Here is a 17,786-nt window from a genome sequence, read left to right on the forward strand (position 1 = left end):
CCTGACAAATGACCCTGGACAAGTCGGACAAGTACCCAGGGTCATTTGCGTGCAAAATTATCGGAGCCCTCCGAGCTACCCGTCTGCTTCATGTGGCACATATATGATAGGCGACGTCCGATTGGCCAATAACGTCAGTGCGATACCAAATTATCCGCAGCGTGTATCACGTGGTAAATCACATGCATCGGAGGAGGTTGCAGGAGGTTGAGATCTTGCCAAGTTTTACCTCGTACTCTGAATCTGCTGCGAGTAATAATTTATGGATTTTTAAAAGAAATAACACGTTTGTACACTATCTGGTCAAGTATGCAACAAACATTCTTATTCTCACTCATTGGTAAATATATGCATGAAATGAGTATTTTGGTGGCTAAAAAAGTTACATGCACAACGTGCATGCTCAGTAAAAAAGCTACGTGCACAAGCAAAAATCTACATGCACTGGTGCATGCGTGCACCCGGGTAAATTGAGCCCTGACGCATGTGAGTAACTAAAGTCTGGCAAAGGTTTATTGCGTTGCATTATGGGCATATTGTCCGGGTTGTTGAAGTTGTCTTGTCTTCTTTTTCAATCGACAGAGCAACGCTACTTTGAGTTAGAGAAGCAACTGATAGCATCCAGTAGCAAGTTGGAGTCATCACTCGGCAGTATTGATGAGCTCAAGGCTTCCAATACCAGACTAGGTAAGACTGGTCTTCATCTTCACAAACCTTCCCCTAAATTAGACCATTTATAAACCTCAAAGGTTACTCAGCACACATAACCCTTGGCCTGTAGATCTGATAAATATGTGTGAATACATTCAGTTCTTGCGGTGCAAAGAATCCTTTTGTTCCTTTTGAGGGGTGCAATGGCTTGCCTAATGACACCACATAGGGCCAGCAACAGGAATCGAACCCCTGACCCTCTGATCCTGAGTTAGAAAACTCACCACTGGGCCACCACACTTCGCTCCTTCGAATCCTACGTCAGCCGCTTACTGTGAATCTTATGTGTCTCCGTATAGAGGAACAGCTGCGTCGAAGTAAAGAAGAATTGTCTGAAGTGCGTGACTCAAGCGAGGGCAGCAATCTCAGCTACAAGCAGCTGAGCCGCAGTCTGGAAGTTCTTGAGTATGAGAAGGGGGAACTGCTAAAAGTGTTGGAACGCAAGAACCAAGAAATTAGCCGACTCAATGGTGAGAGCCTGTCTTTGTTCTTGACAGCAGACAGCATTCCCAACATAAACCTCACGTGCTCCAAATGTAACAATTGTGATATTGATGATAATCAAGACTTCTAATGTGTACATCAGGGGCTAGATTCTTTCATATTTTCCCCACATCGGTGGATTTAAGAAAAAAAAACATAAATGAGAAGTCCTCATCACTGTTTTTAAGTGTTTAGATCAAAGGTTTTAATATTGAGGACACATCTGACCTCTGATGCTCTGGGACCATGGGTCGCCCTCCGTCAAATATTGTTTGTGGACTTTATTTTCTCAAATCTCCCCCCTGACCTGGTACATGTCTTGTCATCAGTGTCACCCGTTCTGAGATATTTAGTGCACAGTGCTTGCCATTTTGAAAACATTATTGAGCCTTTTTTTCAATAGGATTGGCATACAAAATTTCATTTTGATCTCATACATGTATGATTTGATCAAACTCTTTGTAGATGACTGGAAGACCATGTCTGGTAAGCTGGCTGAAGCCAACGTGGCAAAGTGCAACTTGCAGGTCAAAATTGACGAGCTACAGAACCAGGATATGTCTGTCAAGGTATTTGCATCATTTTCCTACTCCCCCAAAAGACAACCAAAGTCTTCAGACCCCATTATGATAGGACATAGGATGTTTCCAAACCATTTACAATGTTTGCAAAAGCAATTTTAAGCAAATTTGTGATATTGAAACTTTTTATTAGATGGAATTTTAGGGAGACTTAGGTTTGAGGCTTTGCATGGTGGAGATACTAAATAATGAAAGGTTTGCGGAAACACCATGTGCGAATAATTTCTCAACTAAGAGAATAGTTCTGAAAAGAACCAGAGGTGTAAACTCGATGTTCCGATCAGTATGCTCTGACCGTCTTCAGGAGAGTGCCTAAACTCTAAAAAAGTCAATACTTAAGTAGCAAAAGCGAATTGATGAAGTGTGAAGTTGCATCTTGTGTGGATGTGGTGGTAGGTTTGTTATATCGGGTTTTGCGCTTTGCCAAAGTATTTTATAAAGACTGTACACTCAGTGTTGTGAATTTTCCCCAGTAAGCCTTCAGACAACACTAAGTATTGAGTGTATATAACATACGTCGCCAAAGGGGAAAACCCATTACAAAAAAAGGTGTTAAAAGTAAAAGTTGGCCTCTGCAGATTTTCAAACAGATTACTCAAGAACATGTTTTTGATGTTAACTTGGCTTCATATTAACTTTAGAATAAGTAGGAACTGGGTTTATTCAATTCTTTTCTTTTTTTTCCTCCCCTGTTTATTGTCTTGTCTAGTACCGAGAGAAGCGCCTGGAGCAGGAGAAGACTCATCTCAGCTCACAGAATGAGTGGCTCACTCAACAACTCAAAGCAAACTCAGATGAGCTCTTGGTTCTGAGAAAAGAAAAGGTGAGTTTCTCCATGCATACATCATGAACCTGTATTGGTTGTCTAAATGTTGAATTTAAAGTTGGTATTAGGCTTTCTCCCAGTAGTGGTAAGGGCACACTGATAGAAAAGTTGAGCTAGGTGTAAAACCGCTGGTACTTTTACAACCACTCTTTTGAGAGCTAGTTGCTTCTCATAGTGTCTCTGCAAACTTCTTTTAATCTGCAGTTGCTTGTGACTCGTGATCAGAGGGTTACAGCTTCAAACCCTGCTGCTGGCGAGAAGTTGTGTCCTTGGGCAAGCCACTTGACTCTCACTTGCCTCTCTCCACCCAGGAGTATATATGGGTACCGGCATTAGCTGGGCAGTAGCCTGACGAACTAGCTTATTATCCAGTCAGAATAGCAATATTGTCAGTTGTTTAATGCCAAGGAAACCGAAGATAAGAGCCAGCCTGATGAGCCATATTGCCTTGAGACTGACATTACTTACCTGTTACTTTCAATTAACCCCATCCAGTCCAATCAGATTTTGGAGCTGCAAGGCCAGCTGAATGAACGACTGGATGAGATCACACATCTCCAGGAATCTGTGGAGACGTTCAAGACGACCAACAAAGACCAAGAGACCAGGATTGAGGAGCTGATCACAAAGATGAAAGAGGTCAGAAGAATTTACTTGTTTAACATATCTTTTTTGTGTTTTTTTGTCATTTTTAACTCATTGAGTACAAAATTATTTGCCTTAATTTCTAAAAGTTAAAGTTCCATGTAAGTATGTCGAAACTTAATGTAATGAAATTTCCATAAGTGGATAAAATTATATAGATTTCTTAAACTGTAGTTCTTGATCTTCCTGCTTAGAATAACGAAGCGTATGCTAAGAGTGAAGAGCAGTTCCACGGAGAACTCCAAGCCCAAGGCAAGCTGACAAGTCTCTATGAGGTAGGTTGTATGATAACAAATAAAACACTCAACCTAAGCAATGGATTTTTGATCAAATTGACAAGTTAGACACAGCCATCTCGGGCGTCAAACTCAATCAAGTATTTTGTCTTTAGCAGAAAGAAATCCTGTGCTTATATAGGATTGACTGGCTGTGACTGTTAATGTAACTTGATACAGCTTTGCCTTGACTATGTGATTGATAAGCCAGCTGTACATACCAGTTACCTACTTTCGTATGTTGATTGAATTTGACTAGTTACAGTGCTTGCATAAAATGGATATGACTGTTGGTGACTAGACCAAAATCTTTGACTGTCTGTGACTGTTCATACAGCAGAAGGGTTAAATGCATATAGGATCATTTGCTTTACATGCATTTTGTTTGTTTCCAATAATAACACCACTCAAAATTCAAAGAAGAATATTCAAAACCTAACCTGTTAAAGTTTCAGCTCAGTGGATATTACACTTTTTGAGAAAACTGAAAAACCATGCACAACATTTGATCACGAACCACGTTTTTGTCAACACTCTTTATTTAAAAAAATCAGTCAATTGAGTGATCATTGGAATCACCTACATTTGTTGATTTCTTCAAAATGACAGCAAGCCAGACAGAGTACCTTCACTGGGTGCTTAATACCAGGACAATCTTGAATTCAAGAAAGTTTTGGACAATAATTTGGTGTTTTACTTTTGGGATAAATGTAAATGATCCTTTTTGGAAAATGATTTGAATCCTGCAGAAAAGCGCTGAGGAAGCCCAGGGGAAGGTGCGGGAACTGATCACCGCTGTGGAGGAACTGCAGAAGTTACTTGGCCAGGCCAGTACCTCCCAGGGTGAGCTCAAGACACAGCTACAGGAGATGGAGACCGGGTATTCAGCCAAGGAGACTGAACTAAGTAGGTGTTTAAAAGTCAAGTCTGTCCCGAGCCAATATGGCCCATCAGGCCGGCGTTTATCTCCAGTTTCAGTAGCATGAAATGACTGAGAATATTTCTACTCCCCCTGGATGGGATGCCAGTCCATCGCAGGTTACTCCCAGCTAATGCCGGTACCCATTTATACTCCTGGGTGGAGAGAGGCGAGTGGGGTGAAGTGGCTTGCCCAAGGACACAACATATGGCCAGCAGCTGGATTTGAACCCCTGACCCTCTGATCATGAGTCACGAGCCCTAACTGTAGCCCACAATTCCCTAACATTTAAACATTTAAAGTTCAAATGCATAAATTGTAAAAGTGTTCGCAAATTTCTACAAACGTTTTGAAAATATGCCTGTGTTTCATGCCATCTGCCTGTTTGCAATAAAGGATGTGACATTTACATGTTTAAATTTCAAATGAAAAAAAAATTCAGAATCTGTTCACCAATTTTTTGACATATCTTTAAACGGAATCCAAATTTTAAACATGAGACCTTGTATTCATGCAATCTGCATGTTTGCAATGATCTGCATTTATTTATTGAGTCTGTGCGATGTATTGTATACAATTGGTTATATTTGATGATTTTGATATGCTGGTGGTCCAAGATCAATGCTGCATGCCTCTCCCAACTTCTGTTTCTCTTTTGTGATCTTCTGAAGATGAGAAGATGGCTAAGATGGAGAAGGAGTTGGAGGATGCCAATGATCTCTTGAATGCTGCCAGGAAGAAGGGAGTAGTGATGAAGATGTCTGATGAGGAATTGAACAGCCTCTCACCGACTGCAGCAGCCGCCAGTAGCTTCCTGAAATCTGGATTAACCCTGACTCAGGTATTCAAACCAGGTTATGTAACCTGACTAGTAAGCATTACCTGATTAAAACCAGATATGGGGCAGCAGCCAACAGCTTCCTAAAATTGGGATTAACACAGACTCAGGTATTCAAACCAGGTTATGCAACCTGACTAGCTAGCATTACCTGATTAAAACCAGATATGGGGCAGCAGCCAGCAGCTTCCTGAAATCTGGATTAACCCTGACTCAGGTATTCAAACCAGGTTATGCAACCTGACTAGTTAGCAGTACCTGATTAAAACCAGATATGGGGAAGCAGCCAGCAGTTTCCTGAAATCTGGATTAACCCTGACTCAGGTACTCAACCAGGTTATGAGCCTGACTAGTTAGCAGTACCTGATTAAAACCAGATATGGGGCAGCAGCCAGCAGCTTCCTAAAATCTGGATTAAACCTGACTCAGGTATTCAAACCAGGTTATGTAACCTGACAAGTTAGCAGTACCTGATTGAAACCAGATATGGGGAAGCAGCCAACTGCTTCCTAAAATCTGGATTAAACCTGACTCAGGTATTCAAACCAGGTTATGTAACCTAACAAGTTAGCAGTACCTGATTAAAACCAGATATGGGGAAGCAGCCAGCAGCTTCCTAAAATCTGGATTAACCCTGACTCAGGTACTCAAACCAGGTTATGTAACCTGACTAGTAAGCATTAACTGAGTAAAACCAGATATGACGGAGTGGCCAGCAGCTTCCTGAAATCTGGAATAACTGTAACCCAGGTATTCAAACCAGGTTATGTAACCTGACTAGTTAGCATTACCTGAATCAATCCAGATATGGGGCAGCAGCCAGCTATGTCATAAAATCTGGATTAACACTGACTCAAATATTCAAACCAGGTTATATTTAACCAGACTAGTTAGCATTAACTATGAAACAAAACATGAGGCAGCAGCCAGCAGCTTCCTAAAATCTGGATTTACCCTGACTCGGGTATTCAAACCAGGTTAACAATACAATGTAATCTGACTTGCAGGCGATAACTGATTAAAACCATTTGTTTTAATAAATCATCCTGCGTTTAATCCTATTAAGCACAGGTTAGATAACTTTAAACCAGACTAGCGTATCACTATGAGTGTGTTGTTTCTCTGATGACACAGATGTACAGTGAATATGTCAAGTCCTCCGATGAACTGGAAGTGGAGAAGGCGGAGAACCAACGGCTCAACTCCTACCTTGATCAGATCCTAGTGGTAAGCAGGGACCAATTTTAAATTGCCGCTAAGTGCACAAATTATGTTCTAACCCTGTAAGCACAGAATCTCTAATTTCAGGATGTATTCATGCACATAAGCCAAAATCCTTTGCTAACCCATGAAATCTGCTAACCGTAAAGTACAGAAATTTCTGCTACAGTAAGCACGGATGTTTTTTTGCTAAGAGTAAAACATCTTGAAGAATAAGAATCAGACTCTGTCAAACCACAGACAGCACTCTTCAGAAAAATGAGAAGTTTTCAGCATGATAAAGAAGGCAAATGTGGCTTGCAGTCTTGCAGTCAAACTTGAAGTAGCTTAACTCAACACTTTAGTCAATTTTAATGTGAATAATTGCTGATTGATTGATTCTTGTGTAGGAAATTGAAGAGAAAGCCCCCATTATGCAGAAACAGCGTGATGACTACGAGAAGGCATTGCAGACAACTAATCAGCTGTCAGCACGACTGGATGCAAACCTGGTTGTGAGTATGCCTACGGAACATTGGGGAAAAGGAGTGACTGAATTTATTGAAGTATATCTGTAAAACACAGGTTCAATGATGATGAACCATAGCTAACTTCAGTTGAGCTGAAGGCTGGTTTTGATTTAGGGATCACAACACGGTACACGTGGCCACTTGTGTGCAGTCTTGTAGCTCGTAAGTTTGGGGTAAAATATTAGACGGTTCAACAGAAGGTTGCCTAAAGAAATGTCTCCAGAAGACAGTGATGCAACTTTCCTCCTATGTTCAGAGGATCATTAGTCTCAAGCAGACCGAATGCCCTGTCCTATTATCTGCCTCAGCTTCAATGTATCTGTATCTGTATCATTATAGTCGGTAAAGCATCCCAGGGGAAACATCACACCAACTTAGAGAGAAGACAATGAGAAGAAATTAGTTTTAGAGGTGGGAGGAAAAGCCCAGAAGATATTCTGGGAAAAACCCACGGAATCAGGTAGGGACTGAAAACCCAATCCACATATTGGCCCAGGCTTGATCCGAACACGGGTCACAGCGGTGGAAGGCGAGGAAAGCACCGCTACGCCAACCTGACTCCCTTGGCTACGCCAACCTGCCTGGAAATCTGATGTAACTCCTGTACCACCCCAGATAGGGGTAGCAAACTTCATGAGAAGTCCAGGCATGCAACTTTTCCTCAGATCCGCTGATTTCCTCATTTTTTTACTTCTCATGAATGCCATTACAAATTGAAAAATACTGTACAAAGTCTTGCGTGGTTTGGACCTTCCTCATTTTTTCTACATTTCTAGTTGCATGCCTGGAAGTCTGATACAAGTCTTGAAGATGGTGATTGAAGATTACTGGAATGACTGAGATTGTACCTCATGCATTGAAATTAATTTGACTCTCTATAGGAGTGTGAACAGTTGCGTATAGCTGCTGACGAGGCAGAGCGTCGAGCAAGCATGTCAGCCAGGGAGATCATTCGACTCAAGCAACAGTGCACAGACCTAGGCCAACAGGTAGGTTTGCAGATCCCTCATGGTGACAGATTTCCTTTGGCAAGAAACTTGGGCCCCTCCATTCTTTGATAGATTTTATGTTCTGGGAAGTTGAAATTTGTAAAGTAATCATTCAATAACTAAATGTTGGCTGATTTATTTTTCCTGTTTGATATCTCATTCAAAAGTGACAAACTTTTGTATCGCTTGAAAAATTGCTATTTAAAAATAAACAGATTTTGGGTGGAAGTCGAAAATAGCAAAGACTAGGTAAACAAATTCAAAATGCATTTCCTTTGGTGATATGTGACTTCTTGTGTGTCGGTAGGTTCGGGTGTTACTGAAGGAGGTCCATGAGGCCAAAGGAGGACCCATCAGGCATGAGCCCAACGTCTCTTCCCCTGATGTCTCCAGTTCCTCCAATGTCATCAGTGAACACCTTGTCTCCTTCAGGTAAGGCTAAGGCTAAGACAAAGGCTAAAACAGAGACTCAGACAAAGTCTAAGACAAAGGCTAAGGCCAAGGCTCAGTTTTGATTCAATACTGGATTTGGATTTTGTTCCCAATTCAGCTGGTCCAGATCTCTATCAACACAGTCAATTCGGGCGATTCACAATGCAGTGTGCCACAGAGAGTTCATTTTTCTCAGTACGTTGTAGGAGATAGTCGACAAAGTCGCAGCACGGAACATTTGAAATTGTTAGTTTTTCGGTCAGTAGTTTTGTAAGCGTGTGATTCGACGATCTATTTGCCATTTCTTTTCTTTTTATAAATATGGTGTGTTCTTTGTAAGGTGGCAGAATGCTATGCAACCTATAACAAATTAGCTCAAGTTGTTCACTGACACTCGTTCAAATAGGCCATGTTTTGTCGACCATAAACTTGACAAATGGACTCTCCGTGGCAAACTTTTGGTGGCGCACTGCATTGTGAATCGCCCGAATTTGCCATGGTGGTAAAGGGTGCTATGAACTTGATTACATCCAGTTTCGGGAACCTTGGCACTGCTATTTAAACAAATTCTAAGCATATCTCACTCATGATCATTTGCTTGAATGCTGTGCGAGTTGCCATTATTTTCTGATAAGATTCCATGGCTTGACATGGATACATGTGACTCCATGGCGAGTGGAAAGCTTGTCATGTGAAATGCTGCGGCAGTTGAAGAGATACCAAGAAACATACGTGACCAAACAGATTTCTTGCAAGTCCCGAATCAATCGTATTCCCAGATAGTTTGACTAATCTGACTAGTCTTCCGTACGTGTCTCAATTCCTACAGAAGCATAGAAGAGTTGCAGGCGCAGAATGAGAAACTCCTGGCCTCGCTACGAGAACTCAGCAACAAGAAAGAACAGGAAGAACAACTGACCGTTGAGAGCAAGTAAGTCTGTTCTTGAGAAGGGATTTGAGTGGTACAGTTGACTCTGTTAGTAAACATGACACGGCAAGCCTAGTAAGGCTGTCCCTAGAGTCCACTAAATTCTATTATCTGATCTACACAACATGCCGGATTTAGCCCATTTATTGGCCTTGCGGGTGCCAAGAACTGCCCAAGCACATCGTTTTATGGCTTCATTGGGGAATTAGTGCGATATAATATCAATAATATGGTCCTTATACAGGGTTTCCAAAAAATTAAACCTCATACTTCCACTACACTGAGACTCAAACCACATATACCAATGCATGGAGAATCTATTTAGAAGAAAAATAAAACCAAGATCGCCTGATTAGGTCCAGTAGTTTTTGTTCTAGAGCCTATTTTGTGCAGCAAGGTGGGGGTCATTTTTGTCCCGATGAATTACTAAACCGCGCCCGGGATTTTAATTACATCGTATTTGATGGAGGGATTGTTATTTAATTAACCCACACTTAAGAAGTATCCTTCACAGAATAGGCTCTACAGCAAAACTACTGGACCGATTCGGGATATTTTGGTATAATTCTTCTAAAAGGATTCTCCATCCATTGGTGCAGGTGGTTTGAGTCTCAAGGTAGTGGAAGTATGTCGTTCCGGTTTTTTTGGACCACCCTGGATAGCTTTTTATACCAGAGGTTGCAAAGCGCTTCACAAATATTACCCCTGATCATCAGGCCATGAGACCAGTTTTTGCAGCAGCTCGAGATCAGCGCATTCTGGTCTCTACCCTCACAGGTACCCATTTATACTCCTGGGAAGAGAAAGGCAATTGTAGTCAAGTGTCTTGCCCAAAAACACAAGCACCATGTTCCCCTTCAGGATTCGAACCCATGTACCATGGCACATGAGTCACTATTTGACCACAGGTTCTAATGCGTTAACACACACACACACAGCACACTAATTGATAAATGATAACTGATCATACTGAATCTTGCTCGGTTACAGGACTGCAGGGCTGAAGCAGCAACTGGACGCCGCCTCACAAGACATCCAGGAGATGAGAGAAGCCAGAGCAAGGCAGACAGAAATGGTTGAGGCTATCGTCAGACAGAGAGACATGTACAGAGTCCTACTACAGCAGAGTGGAACCACACCTCCACCGGTCAGTCAAGACAGACAAGTCTTTATATGTCACCAGGGGTTGCTTATCAGAAAAGCTGGCTACAACTGAACAAAATAATTTTACCTTTTTCATGGCTTGGGTGTGCTATCTTAACAACTCAAATTTTTCCTCTGAAGTTAACGTGCCTTTTGCTGTGCTTACTGGCATCAGTGAATTCGGGCGATTAACAATGCAGTGTGCCACCAAGAGTTTGCCACGGAGAGTTCATTTTTCCCAGTGCATTGTGGGAGATGGTCGACAAATTCGCAGCGTGGGACATTTGAAATTGTTAGTTTTTCCGGTCAGTGGTTTCGTTGAAGCGTATGATTCGAGGATCTGTTTGCCCATTTCTTTTCTTGTTATCAATATGGTGTTTTTTGTAAGGCGGCAGAACGCTAAGCACCAATCTTTGACATATTAGCTCAAGTTGTCTACCGACACTCATTCAAATGGGCCATGTTTTGTCGACCGTAAACTTGAAAAGTGGACTCTCCGTGGCAAACTCTTGGTGGCGCACTGCATTGTGTATCGCCCAAATTAGACAGAGGCTTGTTAGCAGAAAACTCATGTAATTGGGTCCAGAGACCAGTGAGCTATGTTAAGTTAGTAGAAAGCTGAATCACAAGTATGTAGTGACGCCTGCTGGGCGCATTCATTTTTTTTGTGCGTAAAACCATGGAAAGATCCACATTTGGCGTGGCTACTTGCATATTAGTTTGTAATTCAAAAAGGTGAATTATCAAACCTGATACCCCAAACCAAAATGCAAACAATGCACGCGTGCACCTATGCAATCAAAGGCACCGTTATATAGTGTTTTTAGCCAGGCAAGGTAGTAAAAATAGCAAATGCCACATACTCTCGGCCAATCCATAGTTAGAATCTGTGGGTGTGGTGTTAACTTTTTTCTTTCGGGTTCTCAGATATATTGCTAATGGAATATCTGATTTGTTTTTGTTCCATGCGTCTAGATGTCGTTGATAATGTCTGTCAGCCCTCTAGCCTCCCCTGCCCTTGCTCCCGCGGCTGTGACTACCCCAGACACACAACCAATCACCAAGTCAGACAGTGCACCAGTCGCTGAGGCTAAGGATATGGCTAGGCAAGCACTCAAGACACTACAAGAGGAGTTTGAGACTTACAGAAAGGAAAAGGCTCAAAATGAAAAGTAAATACAATAAGCCACTTCATTGATTTAACAGACCGTTATTATGCCACCATTTCAGTCATGTTCCCTGTATCCATTAACAGTACTGAATGATAATGTTTTTTGTGCAAAAAGGAACCAGACTATTTTTCCTTCCAGCCTCGCTTTGGTTACTTTGACTTGAATGGGAAAATTAAGATGGCCGCAACATGATAATGTCTGTGGCACATTTGCAATTTTGTACATTGTCATAAATACAGCAGATAAAATGTACAAAAATCTGACAGAGGAATGATAATATGTTGTGCAGTTTTGAATTGTTTTTGTAATCGTAAAGATGTATACGTTGGACCGTGGAAATTGCTGTAAAATGCAATGTGTTCCAAAGTTTTCAGGATTTCATAGTTACCTCAGATTCAAGCCTTTTGTACAATGATCCTCTTAAATTTGCACGCATGCGAAAATTATCAGAATTATCAAATCTGAATTGCAGCCGTGCAGGTAAAATATTGCACTGGCTTTCACTCATGGCAGTCTAAACTAAATACAGAAAATACTGTGTGGAAAAGCAACCAGATATTTCAAAACAAATGTTTTGTCGGTGCATTCTCAGTCCAAAAAGTATTTGTTGTTACATGCAACTCAGGGACTGAAGCATTTCCCATAGACTTCTAAGTGTTGAGATTGTGACGTAGTATATTCCTTTTGAGCTAGTGAAAGTAAGATTATTTTCTCGGAATAATTGACAGGCTTTTGAACGAGCAGCTTGAGACAATGAGAAAAGATGTCTCCGACTTCAGAGTACAGAACGCCCAGCTGACCTCACAGGTAATGACCCATGTCAAAGGTCAAACTGTACAGCCCCTTAACCTTTACTCTCTCATGTCCTTAAAAGTCCCCTGTGAGAATTTGGAGGATGGTAGAGCCCTGTCCCTTGAAAGTTAAAAAGTGAAGAAAAAAATGTTCTGCTTCTTCCTGCACATTGGAGGATGTTTTGGAGGATTCAGTAAAATTCTCAGCAAAAGTGCTTCAGAGTTGGGGTTTATTTTGTTTTGTTATACAAATATTTCCCATTATTTAAACTTTGCTTCCATTTCCGACAAGTATAGCACTTAGGGTATCCCACAAAGCATAATATGGTGCATTTAAATGCGTATTGAGGCAGTAGTTCTAATCATGTGTCATTCAATACAACCTTCACAGCTTGACTTTGCCGGTGAACGCTACAAAATCCTGCAGTCCAACGTTGATGGTTACAAGAAGGAGATTGCGTCTCATCGCGACAAGAGCCAGAAATACTCGGCTGAAATGGTGAAAAATCAGCAGAGGATCAACACCCTCACACAGGTTGGTGCTGAAATGTTCTCTCAATTTAGTCTTATTAATTTGTTGTAACTTGTGGTCCATCACAACCACTTCTACTACAACACAGCGCATCGTTACCCATTCTAAACTGTTTGCATTTGTTCACCAATCAGGACCTGATGGCTGCCAATGAGAAACTAACGAGAGCAGAAGTTGCTTGTGACAATCTGAAGGTTGAGCGGGAATTGCTGAAGGGAGTGGAGGCCAGACTAACACAGGAGAAGGAAAGCATGCAGAGAGAGCACCGCGGCCAGACCTTGCTGCTGACAAACTTAGAAACCATACAGGTGGGTAGAGTGGTAGTCAAGTCAGTCACAAGTCAGTCACAAGTCGGTCACAAGTCAATCACAAGTCCATCACAAGTCCATCACAAGTCAATCACAAGTCCATCACAAGTCCGTCACAAGTCAGTCACAAGTCAATCGCAAGTCCATAGCAAGTCAATCACAAGTCAATCACAAGTCAGTCACAAGTCAGTCACAAGTCAATCACAAGTCAGTCACAAGTCAGTCACAGTTTCATTGCAAGTCAGATCACAAGCCATCATAAGTCAGAACACAAGTCCATCACAAGTCCATCACAAGTCCATCACAAGTCCATCGCAAGTCCATCACAAAGCCATCATAAGTCAGAACACAAGTCTGTCACAAGTCCATCACTAGTCCATCACAAGTCAGATTACAAGTCAGTCACAAGTCCATCACTAGTTCATCACAAGTCAGATCACAAGTCAGTCACAAGTCCATCACAAGTCCATCGCAAGTCAGATCACAAGTCAGTCACAAGTCATCACAAGTCCATCACAAGTCTCTCACAAGTCAGATCACAAGTCAATCACAAGTCAATCACAAGTCATCACAAGTCCATCACAAGTCAATCACTAGCCATCACAAGTCAGTCACAAGTCAATCACAAGTCAGTCGCAAGTCAATCACTAGCCATCACAAGTCAGTCACAAGTCTATCAAAGTTACTCACAAGTCCATTCGCAAGTCAGATCACAAGTCAATTACAAGTAGGCCATTGTCATTGGATAGCTTGAGTCAGACTCAAAAGTTTAGCAAAGTGGAGAGCAAGGCTCTTCAGTTGTTACCATGCATGGTGCGGAGAACTTGAGGACTCAAAATTTCAAGTGCTGTTTTCTGTTACATCTTAAGGTGTTTTTTCTTGTCTTCATCATAGAATAACTTGGAGAGGTCAGAGTTTGAAAGCAAGGCCCGATTGTCCAATCAGATGGAAGCGATGGAGCGTGAGTTGAATCAGTTGAGACGAAGACTAGAAGGAGAAAATGACCAGCATCGTGTGGTACTCAAGACATGGGAGGTAACGTAGTGGATTCCTTTGTCAGGAACAATTTTGCATCTCAAACAAAGGGTGTATAGTGAACTATTTCATAACCCCTTCGATCTTACCCAAGGCGATCTAGCCAACTTCAGACCTCATTGTCTCTCTCACAATAGAATTCCACCTCAGTTTGGTAAGAAAGTTCCATCTGATCCCTTACTAGTCATTAGTATTTTGACGGCTAGATTTACTATTTAGCATAGGTTGACCTGATTGACAAAACAGCAATGCATGTCCTGTGTTTTATTTATTTTTTTTGTTAGGGTCGGGTGCAGAGCCTCCAACGGCAGTTGAACCACGAGCTGGATAATCATCAGAAGACCAGAGAAAGCCTGAACAAGACCAAGGCTGACCTTCAGAACATGAAGGAACAGGTACCTAGACTCACCCATTGTGGAACCTCTGGCTGGACCTGAGGGGCCAGACTATTGTGCTCTGATTGGGATTGGGGATGGGCTACAGTCGAGTCTCGTTAGTACAAACCCTGTTCATACAAAATTCTGGTTATAACAAACATAAAGCCTTGGTCCTGACTGTGCATGTATGTGCACAATGAATGGGACTGATGTTCCTCTTAATACAAAATTCTGATCGAACGAGTTTGTATTAACGAGACTCGACTGTATTTCGTTTCGCTAGAGCTATGGGTTAGAGAGGTTACTTTTTTGGTCAGCTGAATTCAAAGCAGAGCTGAGTCATGAATATGTATGATCATGAATATTTATGAGGACTTAAACTTTTTTCTTTCAGTGTTCGTCTGTGGAGGCTCAGCTGGTATCAGCTCAGATCAAGTATGAGAGTGCTCTTAAGGACAAAAATGAAGGTAAGGTTTTCATAAATTCATATTAAAAAATTATAATAATAATAATAATAATAATGACACTTATATAGCGCTTTTCACTAAATGTCTTAAAGCGCTTCACAAATTAAAAAAAAAAAAAAAACTATTGCTTTGAAGGTATCACAGCCTGGGTGCTACTCTATGATCACAGTAACATTGAGGAAACTCAAATGTCAGCAATTTGCAATCATTAAAGTTGTGGCAATCCCCATTTTGTATATTTGCCTTTTCTCATGTGTTGACAGCTCTAACGTCTTGGTCACAGCAGATTGTTTTGGATTTGAGAAAATCAATGCTCTGCAATTTTATATACGTTAGACTTGTAGCAGTCCTCATTTGTCTATTTCCCTTTCTAATGTGTTCACAGCTCTAGCGTCTCAGTCTCAGCAGACTGTTGTTGTGTCTAGCAATGATGAAGAGGTCCGAGAGTTGAAGACTAAGCTCCGAATGGCTGAGGATCAGGTCAAAGGTTAGTTGATATTACCATATGTCGTACATATTCATGAATGAGAGTTAAATTCTGAGTGGTCATTTGACCATCACAATATGTTCCAGCTGCTAGTTTTATACAAATTCTCGGATTCTTGCAAGGTGCAAATATGCATGCACATTCGACTATGGAACCCATGTGATTGTGTATTAGGGGTGTGGTTTACAAAATGATTCTGGATCTATGGGGTTATTGAATATAAGAAAGATACAACAGTGCACACTGATGAAAAGAGCCACATTTTTGGACAGTCTGCCCTTCAGGGCTGTGCAGCAACTGCCCTATCAGGCGGATAGAATGCAGTAAATTCCATGTGATACCACGAGGAGACAGCGTACCGAGCTGGAAGATGATATGCTCGGCCCACTTGGCATCCAGGATGCAGTCACTCATGTCATCAATGGTGGGGCTTAAATAGAGAATGTTGCGCTACCGCAGTAGGTAGCCTGATGTTTTGGATGTGCCGTTGAATCTGTCAGCAAATCGTCTCTTCTTGGCCACATTGGGTGCAGGTGATTCTATGGGGTTATTGATATATTTTTATCTCATGTTTTAGTTCTGAAGGACCAGATTGAGAAGTCTAAGAAGCATCTAGAGCAATACAAGTCCATCAGCGCTGCCATTGAGACTAGCCTGAAGGAACAGAGCCTGGCTGCTCAGACATACAAGGATAACATGGAGAAACGTATGGAGGAGACAACACAAGGTATGGATGCCAGGCATTCAAACTTATACAAATTTTCTGTAAAAAAAAAAAGTGACCTGACTGTACGTAATGGGTCTTCATTTTTATGAACATTAAACATCAAACTGGATATCAAAATCCCATTCATAAATTACTGGATAAAATTACTTTGAATTTAGTTTTGATATTTTTGGGGTTTCAGAAATCTTCAATTGAGAAAAAATAACCAAGCATAAGGGAACATTGAATCAAAGTAAATGTAGCAACATTGATAATGTTAATTAATTTGTGTTTCTTGCTTAAATGTGCTACTTTTCTTTTTTCTCTTTTGTCTCATGGCAGCTCGAGAGCAACTTGAGAAGCAAGTCATTGAGTTGGTGAAAGAGCGAGACGAAATGCGCAGCGAGAAAGAGGAACTGAGCGAGGCTGTTGCGTCTCAGGTAAAAAGAAGAACCAAGCAAACAGCTAAGAAACTTTCTGCAGGAAATTAAAGTAACACTTATCTGAGCTGTAAAATGGGGAATTTAGAGATGCAGCCAAGCATTGTTGAAGTCAAGACAATCACAAGTCTGTCAAAGTCATCACAAGTCATCTAATCAAATTCATAATAAGTCATCAAGTAACATGGTATTCAAATATTTGTGACAAAGACATTCCTTTTCTTATTGTTCATTCCCTGCTGCTTGCGACCAGAGTTACGAATGGACTTCTGATTTACTTGTGTCTAGACTTGTGATAGTCTCAACAACAAGACTGTAACTTTTGTCCTCTCTTGACAGACCAGTGAACTGCGTCGCAATCTCCTTCATGTTCAAGAGGAGCTGACCTTGGCAGTCCAGCGGAAGTCTGAAGCAGAGACTAACGAGGCCACGGCCAGACAAGACAATCAGGTGCAGGCCAAACTGGCCAAGGAGGTGAGACAATTTGTTTCTTGTTCAGTCCGTTCCTCAGAAATTTAAGGACAAAATAATGTGACCTGTTCTGTCAAAAGCAGACGCTTCTGGGCAGAGGTTGAAATTGAGATAGGGCCAAAAAAACGCTGTGGGGGTGATTTTTTTCCCCATTTTCTAATTTTTGCATATTTGTAATCCTGAGCATGTCTAAAATATACTATAAAAGTTTGAAACCCTAATTTGATCTCTAATTATAGTATTTTTGATGATTTGATAAGGTATATCAGTTAAAGAAATGTCTGTTTTGTGACGTTCGTGTCCATTTTCTCTGTTTTCTACTTTTCGACCCAATGAACTTCAAAATAGCATAGCTCTGCCCAGGAATGACCGGTTTCAAAAATTAAACCACCTATTAAAAGGAAACAGAACGTATTTTAACAATATGCAAAAATCTCATTTTTGACCTTATGCCCAGAAAAGTCTGATTTTGACAGAACAGGTCACAAATGCAATAATCT

At 41.2% G+C, this 17,786-nt stretch overlaps 1 protein-coding gene across 1 annotated transcript in view; it reads left to right on the plus strand.

Annotated features, from left to right (window-relative positions):
* LOC119728418 (nucleoprotein TPR-like) overlaps positions 1-17,786 on the plus strand; it is a 41,940-nt gene that overhangs the window by 1,901 nt on the left and 22,253 nt on the right. Inside the window, exons 2-26 of the mRNA XM_038200649.1 lie at positions 583-687; positions 1,011-1,181; positions 1,660-1,763; positions 2,485-2,598; positions 3,097-3,240; positions 3,441-3,521; positions 4,271-4,427; positions 5,112-5,281; positions 6,413-6,505; positions 6,889-6,993; positions 7,890-7,997; positions 8,305-8,429; positions 9,259-9,360; positions 10,348-10,504; positions 11,476-11,672; positions 12,401-12,479; positions 12,855-12,998; positions 13,130-13,303; positions 14,198-14,338; positions 14,623-14,733; positions 15,110-15,182; positions 15,568-15,669; positions 16,247-16,396; positions 16,718-16,815; positions 17,155-17,289. Coding sequence (XP_038056577.1) covers positions 583-687; positions 1,011-1,181; positions 1,660-1,763; positions 2,485-2,598; positions 3,097-3,240; positions 3,441-3,521; positions 4,271-4,427; positions 5,112-5,281; positions 6,413-6,505; positions 6,889-6,993; positions 7,890-7,997; positions 8,305-8,429; positions 9,259-9,360; positions 10,348-10,504; positions 11,476-11,672; positions 12,401-12,479; positions 12,855-12,998; positions 13,130-13,303; positions 14,198-14,338; positions 14,623-14,733; positions 15,110-15,182; positions 15,568-15,669; positions 16,247-16,396; positions 16,718-16,815; positions 17,155-17,289 — 3,140 coding nt within the window. The remainder of the gene's footprint in view (positions 1-582; positions 688-1,010; positions 1,182-1,659; positions 1,764-2,484; positions 2,599-3,096; positions 3,241-3,440; positions 3,522-4,270; positions 4,428-5,111; positions 5,282-6,412; positions 6,506-6,888; positions 6,994-7,889; positions 7,998-8,304; positions 8,430-9,258; positions 9,361-10,347; positions 10,505-11,475; positions 11,673-12,400; positions 12,480-12,854; positions 12,999-13,129; positions 13,304-14,197; positions 14,339-14,622; positions 14,734-15,109; positions 15,183-15,567; positions 15,670-16,246; positions 16,397-16,717; positions 16,816-17,154; positions 17,290-17,786) is intronic.

Source organism: Patiria miniata, unplaced genomic scaffold (genome assembly GCF_015706575.1).
Source record: "Patiria miniata isolate m_02_andy unplaced genomic scaffold, ASM1570657v1 HiC_scaffold_20, whole genome shotgun sequence".
Lineage (NCBI taxonomy): Eukaryota > Metazoa > Echinodermata > Asteroidea > Valvatida > Asterinidae > Patiria > Patiria miniata.